The sequence below is a fragment of the Theobroma umbraticum genome, unplaced genomic scaffold (assembly GCF_002168275.2).
Source record: "Theobroma umbraticum cultivar Fairchild unplaced genomic scaffold, ASM216827v3 scaffold_4.1, whole genome shotgun sequence".
NCBI classification, from domain to species: domain Eukaryota; kingdom Viridiplantae; phylum Streptophyta; class Magnoliopsida; order Malvales; family Malvaceae; genus Theobroma; species Theobroma umbraticum.
Window position 1 is genome coordinate 6,004,742 of NW_018397258.1, and position 10,785 is coordinate 6,015,526.

General features: G+C 36.7%; 1 protein-coding gene and 1 long non-coding RNA gene across 6 annotated transcripts; both read left to right on the forward strand.

Moving 5' to 3' along the window:
* The first annotated feature begins 321 nt into the window (after positions 1-321).
* On the forward strand, positions 322-6,165 carry LOC110414491 (uncharacterized). 5 transcript variants are annotated; one of them, XR_002445025.1, is made up of 8 exons: positions 322-1,184; positions 1,776-1,881; positions 2,274-2,435; positions 2,740-2,794; positions 3,387-4,065; positions 4,145-4,281; positions 5,487-5,625; positions 5,790-6,165. It is a non-coding gene; the product is annotated as an uncharacterized LOC110414491 (long non-coding RNA). The 5 variants fall into 5 exon arrangements; XR_002445024.2 differs by lacking the exon at positions 1,776-1,881 and having other exon boundaries at positions 332-1,184; positions 3,387-3,550; positions 3,697-4,065; XR_002445026.2 differs by lacking the exon at positions 1,776-1,881 and having other exon boundaries at positions 323-1,184; positions 2,673-2,794.
* Positions 6,166-7,102: 937 nt separating this feature from the next.
* Positions 7,103-10,616, forward strand: LOC110413107 (NPL4-like protein B). Its single transcript, XM_021423808.2, has 2 exons — positions 7,103-8,288; positions 10,040-10,616. The coding sequence occupies exons 1-2, from the start codon at positions 7,305-7,307 to the stop codon at positions 10,292-10,294; spliced, it is 1,239 nt and encodes a 412-aa protein (XP_021279483.1). The 5' UTR covers positions 7,103-7,304; the 3' UTR covers positions 10,295-10,616.
* Positions 10,617-10,785: the final 169 nt, after the last annotated feature.

A 10,785-nucleotide genomic window follows, 5' to 3' on the forward strand; every position in this document is an offset into this window, starting at 1 on the left:
TAATTTTTAATTGCTTTACTTTTTGACTGATCCATACTGTACAGAAAGAAATTCGTTTATATTAGCAACTAATCCATACTTAAACCTATTAATGATCTAAACTAATGTATCAAGATTCAAGAACCAACATCTAAACTAATAGACCTTTAAACAGAATCTTTAATGGTGGCATTGATAATTAAAGTCTCATTTCCCAATTTAAACAGCAAATTGTGTTTTATTATTATTATTATTATTACTGAAGCTCAGATCTTACTTACGGTCTCTGCTTGCCTCATCATGTAACAGGACAAACCTCGTACGACGCGTCAGTTTAAAATTTTAAATTGAGATTATATTTCTTATTGTTTACAGAAATGCAAATGGAAAAACAAGCCTCCTCTGCCTCGTCCTATTGAGCCCAATATTAAGATTTTATTTTGATAAATTCTAAGCATTTAGGTATCTCGTTGAGTATGAGGTTAATCCTCTCTGTTATCATGTAAATCTAAACTTATTTTTAAGCTGAAATTGCAATAGAAACCACCAATCTGGGCATGGCTCCAAATTCCGGCGACGCATTCTAAGCTAAAAGTTCCGGCAGCCATTCTCTGTCCCTTATTTCATCATCATCTGGGGGCAATCAGTTGGATCACAGGTCCAACTCCCAAAGCAAGATTTTTGACTTTTTTCACATGATTATGGTGGTTAGTAGGAGTGTTGGTGGCGGAGGGGAGAACGCTGTTTGTGCTAGTTTTTCTAAGCTGTTCGTTCATTATTAGATTCTGTTGAGCTTTCTCCCTGATTAATTATATACCCGAACGCGTTTGCTATGGGTTTTTTTTTTTTAATTAACAAAATTATGTGTGTTGTTATGCAATTGATAATGACATGCATCAGGATATTTATATAGTTTTATGTCTCTACATAGACTTCATGGAAATTTTACATAAAATCGAGTTATTGGTTTCTGAGATAAGTTACTGGCCTGTAATTTCTGTGAACAAGTTTTCCTTCTCGTTTTCTTTTTAAGGGGTTTGGGTAGGAAGTGAGGATATAAAGAGCATTTAAAAGATGGTTGAAAAAAGAAAGAAAGAGCTTCCATATCCCTCTTCATATGATTTCCATGTAGATTCTGGAGTTTGTTCGTTATGGTGACAAGAATGCGGCAGAATTGATGGACATTGGGCACGACTTTTAGGAAGGTATGAAGCCATTTATCATGTTTTCTTTGTTTATTATAAGAAGCTTTGTTCAATAGTGTGCTTTAAAGAAATAGTAATGATAAATAAAGTTTAAACAGGAGGCAAGACCTTCCGGCTGTTCCACATTTATTGGATTCTGTTTAGATATTATGCTTCACTACTTATAGCTGACATCAAAATTTCCTTTTCAATTCATAAAATTGGTGTATATCCTTATTCCTAAAAGAATTTGCAGCTTGCCTAGTGATTATCTCTGCAGTTTGTATATAAGAAAGCGCAGCTGATGGAGTTTGAATTCATCTGTTTGTTATTATGACGTTTTCTTATCAGAAATGTGGTAGCTCTTGTTTGGTGTTTCTATCCATTACTTCTGAATAATATTTCTAGTTGCTTGTTAACCTCAGCAGTTCTAAGGCTCTACATTGTTTCATATGTTATACCTTGTTTGTTCTTTTCAACCCTACAATAAATGGTCTGAAAAGCTTGAAATAGAGTGCATGGAGCATCATTGCTCAACTTTCTCAGCTTATTTCCTAGAACTCTTTTTCAGTCAAAATCAGCAGCTCCATGAACTTAGTAATTTTAATGTAGGTTGACGGGACATTTCCTGATGGGGCAACATTAATCACTATTCACGATGCAATTGCTAGTGAAAATGGAAATCTGGAGCTTGCTTTACATGGTTCTTTTCTACCTGGTAAAGGTTTACCTTGGATCATATTTTTGGAAATACTTCCTCTAGGAATATGGGTACCATGATTTCTGTTATTATGAAAATATCTTCCTTAGCAGAGTGATTTATCACAAAGATTTTTAGCATTTTTGACCTCAGATTAAAGAACAGGGCTCAAGCTCGATGTACATTCTTCTTAATAGACAATTAACTTTTTCTCTTTTCTTTTTGCCTCCCATCTGCCGGACTTTTTGAAATCTGCCAGTATATATATAGTAATCAAGTCTTATGTAATACTATACGTTTATATGTGAAGATTTTAGTAGATTATGCAGCTTACTTGCACCTCTTACTCGCTTGATATGCTTGTACCATATCAAAAGTCCAATGGGAACTAACTGAAAATTGATATGCAGTGCCTTCCCTGAGAAATTTCTTGAATGGAAGATCAAACAATTCCTGGTGACATGATTTTCAAAGGTGGGACTATTGCACTTGGTCATGGAAGGAAAGCAGTTGGTCATGGAAGGAAAGCAGTAAGTCTCAAAGTGACTAACACTGGAGACAGGCCAACTCAGGTTGTCCAAACTTATCTCCTCTGATTCATATAATTTATTTTTCTTGATGATTTGGAGTAGTGGCAAACTTTTCAGTTCTTTTGTTTTATGAACTATTCTATCAATGTGTATCAAACAATGTCCTAAAATTCTTCATAGCTAGCATATAAACAAAATGGTCAAGCTAACCAGCATTTCCTTGCTACTTTTCTGAGGAAGAATTGAAAGATCTTTTTGGTTCTTGTGTTAATCATTCAGCAGTTTTTCTGGTCAGAAGCCATTATCACTTTATTGAGGTGAACCCCTCCTTGGTTTTTGATCGTAGGAAAGGATATGGAATGCGCTTAAATATACCAGCAGGAACAGCTAAAAGATTTGAGGTTGAGCGTTTTAACCTTCATCTGGTGATAAGCTTGTTGTTTGATTCATCCATTAATTGCAATTAATGGTTTATTAATTGATCATCCTGTGTAGATTAATCTCTTTCTAGAAAAAATTTACAGTGATACATGTTATTTTTCAAAAACAGTGGTTCTTATTATGATTTAGTTAGGAATTGCCATTTTGCACCAGAATTGGTAAGAGATAGTAGATGCTGGTAGAGAAATCAATGACGTAGAGAAGGTTCTGACGTGTTTTAATAAGTTGGCAGTATGAAACTGAGCTGGTAGACACTGTGGCTTCGGAGGAAGCCTCAAAATTTATAATGATAAAAGTTCTTTAACTAAAGATTTCTTCACTTGAAAGTCGAATGGTAAGAATTTGGAAGGTGGCATTATATAAATATAAGAGTGTTGTTCTAAGTGTTATTATCACATCAGCAGATATAGCATTAGGATAAGAATTCATGCATAAATGTTTATCAAATAAACTAAAATAAATATTTATTTGGCATATTCATGGGCTAAATCAGGATCAGCTCTTGATTTAAACCAATCTATTCTTTGACTGCAACATGTTTCCCTTTGCCAGCCTGGAGAATTTAAAACTGTTGTGCTTGTCAGCATTGGCCATACGAAAGTGATCAGAGGAGGAAATGGTATTGTTGATGGTCCTGTTGATGATGCCAATGCCGAAATAGTGATGGAAACCATAAAGAGAGAAGGTTATTGGAGTCTGGAAGATGCAAATGCTAGGTTTACAACTTTGGCTAGAATTAATGCTCTCTGATTTAGTTCCGCTTCATGTCATCAAAAGGATTTCTTGATTAGTAAACCTTGACTGCTTAAATAATTGAATAGGAAAGTATTGATGCCTTGACCTGGCTTATTTTGCTGTGAAGGTGTCACTGGAGAAGGTTCTGCTTTCAGCACAATAATTTCTTGTGAGGCATATGCTAAAATGTATGGCCCTACTACTGGTGACAAAATTCGGCTAGGTGATACAAACTTGTATGCTGAAATAGAAAGAGATTTTGCTGTATATGGTGATGAATGTGTCTTCCGGGGTGGAAAAGTTATAAGAGATGGCATGGGTTAATCATGTGGGCATCCACCAACTGAATCTTCAGATATTGTTATAACAAATGCTGTAATCATTGATTACTCTTTTTAAGGCAGATATTGGTATTAAAAATGGCCTTATTGTTGCCCTTGGGAAAGCAGGCAATCCAGACACCAGAGATGGTGGTTTCCTTAATATGATCATCGGGGTAAGTTCTTTTGTATTAAAGCAGTGCCCAAGGTAGCTGTACTATTAATGGCTGATATTTAGACCTTCTCAACTCTCAGGTTAACACTGAGGTTATTGCTGGGAAAGGATTGATTGTAACTGCTGGGGCTATAGACTGTCATGTGCACTTCATATGCCCTCAGCTGGTTCATGAAGCAATATCAAGTTGTACGCTACACTGTCAGGCATACTTTAGGTAAAAGATGCTAGTGAAACATGCACACACACAAACCACACATATACTTTATACGCTTGTGTGTGTTCAAGGGAGAGAGAGAAGTAAAGGCACACAATGATTAGCTTAAACCATCTCACCTTGGTGTATTGGAGATTCTATATACCATGTTGCTTTCTGCACTAGACCTCTGGAATATATATGTTTTTTTTTTAAAAAAAAGAATTCCCTCATTGTTCCCTGTCATTAGCTAGTTCAATGGAGAAGTCTTGTGCTTCCATATGCCAATGGAACTCTGTTGGCATCATTGAAGGTTAGCACCACATCTAGATCCCCAGTTTAAGGACCTTGCTCTGGTTGGATGGTCTTACATTCCCTTACCATCCTTTTCTCAATGTTTGAGAGTATTGGAAAGAAAAGACTAGACCACCATTAATTTTCCAGGAGTAACTATAGTATTAAAAGAAAATTATACACTTATATCTCAGCGGTGCAAGAATTGATTAAAGTTACTGAGAGCACACATATCTCACAGTTTGAGCCACGGAGTATGGGTAATACACACTTTTACATATTTGAATATAGAAGTGACAGCAGATTGTATTTCTTGAAATGAGACATTGAGAAACCCTTCAGATCTATTTGATTGATTTGGTTTGTTTCAAAGCATTCTGAAGGAACCATGTGAAATGTGAATGTCATAATTCATCCATCCCAATAAATAAATAAATGTGAATGCCATAGACTTTACATTACCTTTGCTCAAACAGATCTTGCTAGATGGAGTAGCATGTTGATTAAATTGGAAGTTGATTCTTATATCGTTAATTGTAGCTAATACTTAAAAACATCCTTTCTTTACAAGCATTGGTAGCCATACCAGATTTCATTCCAGTTTGTTAGTTTTATTTTCTGTCAGCCACTCTTTGTACCATTCAAATTCTTCTGGTTTTTTGCCACCAATTCCACCAATCTTGGCAGCATATTGGAGTTTTCCGTTTAATATACTAAGGCAAAGACACAGTCCAAAATTTTCCTCTAATGGTTTAAAATGTGCTGTATAACCATAATTTTTCGAGGAGTATGTAGAGATTATATAAGACACACACGTATGAATTTGGAAATGCAGGTATGTAAAAAGTTTATGAACATAACATCAAGAAAACTTGTATAATAGAATCATACATCTTTAGTAATTATATCCCGAAACTTCCAAATTTATGTAGGCTACACAACATTAGTAGGAGGTGGAACTGGACCAGCTGAAGGTACATGTGCAGCTACTTGTACAGCAGCACCATTGCAGATGAAATTGATGCTGCAGTTCACTGATGACTTGCCTCTGATTTTGGCTTCACGGGAAAGGTATGCTTAAATTCTTTGCTTAATGTTTTTCTCATCTGTGTGTTTATCTATGCTTTAGCTGAAGGATGGACCTATCTTCTTCCTTGTCTAGCTTACACTGGATGGTTGGAATTTCTAATTTTTGAAAGTACCTCACTTTCCCTCAATTTTGTTTTTCCACTTAGGGGAATGGTTCCAAACCTAATGAACTACATGAAATAATCAAGGCTGAAGCTATGGGATTGAAGTTGCATGAGGACTGGGGGACTACTCCTGCTGCAATAGACAATTGCTTGACTGTTGCATAACAATTGGATGTCCAGGTCAGAGAAAAAGAATGAGAAATGCTTCTGAGCTTTACAAATTCTTTTATAATTTTACATTTTTAACCATACCAGCCTCCTGTATGGTTTAGGAAAAGAGACAAAGCATGATCCTCAGTTAGATAATTTAAATTTGTACATCTCAGTCAGATAATGTGCAAAATTGGCTTGCTTGTGATGTAACCAAGCATGATCTCAAGACGTTCAGTCCCACCTGATTATGAGCACAGCATTATTATTCCCTGTGATATTGCATTTGATAATTCTTCAATATTATGCCATTTTAAAAATATTTTAACTATTCATAATAATGTTTTTTTCTAATTAGAGGAAAAAGAATTTGAATTTTATTTTTTAGATAAAGAAATCATACATCAATTAATTAGTCAAATATTCAGGTGTAACTATTCACAACAATATTAAACACCTATAAATCTCACAATTATAACTTTGCACAATAATTTCTCATAACATATTTCAAATGCATTTTTCTTAACTTGAGGTTTTTTTTTTTCCTTCGTAACAACACTGTAAAATTAGACATTAATTGCTGTATGTATATGCCAATTTGACTAGTTGTAAAATAAGGGCTCTTGTGACAATGCATTTGCAATGTTAAAAAATTTTTTTGGTCTAAGTGCATGCCCATTTAATTTTAAAAGTAATGTCTACCATTTATTTTAAATTAACAATAATACCTTGCAATTGTGAAAAGCACTTTTTGAGTATTAAATGATCAAAATGCCAATTTACATTTTCTAAATTATACAATTATCCCTTTAACTATTTAAATATTTTGAATAAAAAAAGTTAGTGCATTTTAAAAAAAATTAATTTCTAGTTTAAAGGAATGCATTTTTCTAAAAATTGTTTATTATATTTCTTAAATTAAATTTCATGATAATTTATTTTTTATATATTGTAACAATTAAAAATATATATTTTTTATTTTTCTAACATTTTAACTTCCACAACAATTTTTTCATAAAAATAGCAAATATTCAAAAATTTCAATTACAACACGTCTGAAATGCACCTTTCTTTTTTCCCAAGCCTTTGCATACGTGCATTTCGCATTAGTAAACCGCATAGATTTGAGCTTCTAGACTTTACGAGCCCACAACGATGACGTTTTGAGGTAAAAGGCAATCTCGCTTATATCTTTCGTGTCGTATTCTTCTTCCAAAGCAAGCGATCCACCTGACAAGGGCTTTCAACTCATCAGAATCCAAGCTCTTTCACTCCAAGCATTTGTTCTCTCCAACGCTTACTTTCTCCCTTATAAGAATACCACGAATTCCATCTTTTCTCACCGTCTCAGCTAAAACTCAATTAACTCTTCTATACCCATCCAAACGCCACCGTCTCGGTGTCAAGATGCTGCTCAGAATCCGCAGCCGAGACGGCCTCGAACGGATCCAAGTCGACGGCCCTCACATATCGATCTCCCAATTAAAAACCCTAATCGAATCCCAACTCCAAATCCCCATCCAGAACCAAACTCTTTCCGCCGATCAAAATCTTCTTTTAGCTAAAACCCCCGTCGACCTCCTCCGTTTCACCGACATGGCCGACCCTTCCACCCCACTCTCTGCCCTAAACCTGTCTCATGGCTCCATTATATTTCTCTACTACCACGGTGAACGCACCGTCCGTGGCGGCCCCGCCGTGTCTCCCGCTGGCTCATTCGGCCGTAAAATGACCATGGACGACCTCATCGCTAAACAAACCAGGATCACCCGCCAGGAATCCCCTCACTGCGACTCTGTTTCCTTCGACCGCGATTCCGCTAACGCTTTCCAACGATACGTCAACGAAACGCTGGCGTTCGCTTCCAAACGCGGCGGCTTCATGTACGGCACCGTCACGGAAGAAGGTGGAGTGGAAGTTGATTTTATTTACGAGCCACCTCAGCAGGGAATGGAAGACGATTTGATCCTTTCAAGGGATCCTGAAGAAGAGAAATTGGTTGATGCCATCGCTGCAGGGTTAGGGAGGAAGAGAGTAGGGTTTATCTTTACGCAGACGATAATGCAAGACAAAAAGGACTATAATTTTTCAAACAAGGAGGTCCTACAGGCTGCGGAGCTTCATGCGGAGAGTGGGCTGAAGGAGTGGGTAACGGTTGTGGTGAAGCTGGAAGCCAATGAAGATGGGGGTGCGGATGTGCATTTTGAGGCTTTTCAAATGAGCGATATGTGTGTTAAGTTATTCAAGGAAGGGTGGTTTGTTACGGAGTTTGGGGAGAATGATGATCCCAAACTTTCGAAGATGAAGAAAGATGTTGTTGTTGGTGGCAAGGATGTTAAGGAGGTTGATAATGATTTCTTCTTGGTGGTTGTTAAGATTTTCGACCATCAGGTGTGTACTTTTTTATCCATTATCTGATTAAATCAGTTCATGTTGTGGAATCGTTTTGTGTCCATTATTCGGTTGTTGTTTCTAATTAACGTATTAACCTCAATTGTGAGGTTTGCATAATTCATGGTCTTAGATTAGACCATTGCTCACTATAATTTTACAATGTTGAATTGCTTGCTTAGATGTATCTTTTCAATGATGCTTTCAATTGGTTTTTACTGAGGGGTGCTGATGATACAGCTAGTGCAAAGAATGCTGGATATTAATGGTTTAACACGAGCAAAAAGGAATGTGGGTAGGGGTAGAGGGGCATTCAAAATGTTATCAACTAGTAGCATTCCTGGCGTACATAGTTTGTGTGAACAAGAAAGCAACGTATAAAGCTAATGAAAAGCCACACTTAAGTAAACAAACTGTTAGCAAGAAAGGTGGTTATTAAGTATCCTAGAATGCAAGGGAGGAGTTCCAAAGGTGCACTCGACTTCCTGATTGAAGGGAGAAGTTTCAGTGTGCAATGGAGTTGTTTATTGTATCTTTCTTTCATTTTATGAATTTCTTACCATATTCCATAGGTAGATTGAGATTTGTATGTAATGATTATAGCTTAAGGGGGTGATTTTGTGAAACCTAGAAAGAATCAAGGAGATGATGCTAAACAGGGTCTATCCTTCAAATTGTTGAGTCTGTCCTTCAAATTGTAGATTGTTTACTGACCTGTAGCAAAGGAAAATGCTTGGAGCTCCTACTTCTTGTAAACCTTGATATTTAGGTTGGAATATGTTCTGTCAAGTGTTCAAGTTTTGTTGAAAGTTCAGGTGTTGTTAGGGTTTTTACATGATGGAAGCAATAAACAAACCATGCATATGATTAATCAATTGTTTTAAACAACATTTGCACTATTCAAGCCAGATCAAGGTTAGATATTCAGGCTGTCAGTCTAAGGTCAGTGGAAATTTGGAAGTAGCATTTGGCTTTGAGAATGAGTAGCAAGAGTATCCCATATTTATGTAGTATAACCAGTCCATCTTCTAGTTTCTTTTGTGATAATGCTATTGATAAGCCTCTATAATTCTAGGGTCAATATCCAATTAATTCAACTCCTAGAAGCAATGCATTTGTTGGATGAATTCTCAACATGGTGATGCCAATTGATTACTTGGTTCATGATAACCAGTCCATCTTGTAGTTTCTTTTGTGATATCTGCTATAGATAGCCTCTATAATTCTAGAGTCGATATCCAATTGATTCAACTCCTGGAAGCAATGCATTTGTTGGATGAAATCTCAACATGGTCTGATACCCTTTGATTACTCAGTTCATGATAACTTTACGAATTGTATGGCCTTCTTGGTGGCATTGCATGGAGTTGATACTGGATTCAATGCATGATAAACAACCATGAATTCAAGGTTGCATGCATTTTAAATGCACAATCTTCACACCACATGCTGTCAAGAAGCCTTGCCTGACAGTTACAGCCCTGGCTTATAACCTCTCTGAGATACTCCAGTCCAGCATCCCAAGAAAAGATCACAAAGCTTGTCTCTTTGTAGCCAACAAACATCAACCATTATCTTTCTTGTCTTGCTGCCCTATAAGTATAAATTTTTGAAGTGTACATCATTGTGTTCTTCATTATTAGTGGATTTTTGGTTATGGACATATAATTTTGATTGTCTGCAGAGTCATCTTCCTCTCTTCTACTTTAGAACTTAGTTTGGAACTCATGTGAACTCTTACTTTAATGCAGGGACCTCTTTCCACGACCTTCCCCATTGAGAATCGGAACACCCATGTGACAGTGAGAGCACTGAAGAGTCATCTAGATAGAACAAGGAGTCTTCCATTTGTGAAGAGAATTTCTGATTTTCACTTGCTGCTGTTTCTGGCCAAGTCTCATGGCCTTGGTTCTGACGTTCCTGCTCTGGCAGAGTGTGTTGACTCACAGACAACAGTGCCAGAAGGTTATCAGCTCCTAATTGAGTCCATGGCCAGCGCATCCTGATGTTCCTTAGATACTTCTTTACTTATGGGATGTACTGTATATTTATGATTTATATCAAATTACTTTGTGCCATTGCTCGCTAGACTCACTAGCAAACGCAGTTGATTTCCAATTCCTCCCGTGGTAGAGAGGGGGCCTCTTCCTTGACAGTGTTTCCTAGCAGTCTTCAACTTAGTGCTTTGGATTCAAGCTAAGCAGTGATCCATAGGTCATATTTTTACTTTTATGCGGGAGTGGGTTGAGTCAATTTGATGATTCGTTCATCTTAAATTTAAAATGTTACTTGATACATAAAATTTTATGATGTGAATTTACGGTTAAAGATTCTTGTGCTTGTCACTGTTCCCATGGCCGTTGTGGAGCTTGGTTTTCTACGGAAGGCGAAGGCCCCTATGTCCCGTGACAGGTTTGGGTTGATTGGTTTTATTTTTTAAATTGCCAAAAGAAAAACCAGAGTCTTATGGTCCAACAAGAAAACTTTGACATCCTTT

Bases quoted from the DNA above. Each gene is read 5' to 3' on its own strand.
- LOC110413107 (XM_021423808.2), top strand. From the start codon at position 7,305: ATGCTGCTCAGAATCCGCAGCCGAGACGGCCTCGAACGGATCCAAGTC. The intron at 8,289-10,039 runs GTGTGTACTTTT...ACTTTAATGCAG, and splicing joins TTAAGATTTTCGACCATCAG to GGACCTCTTTCCACGACCTT.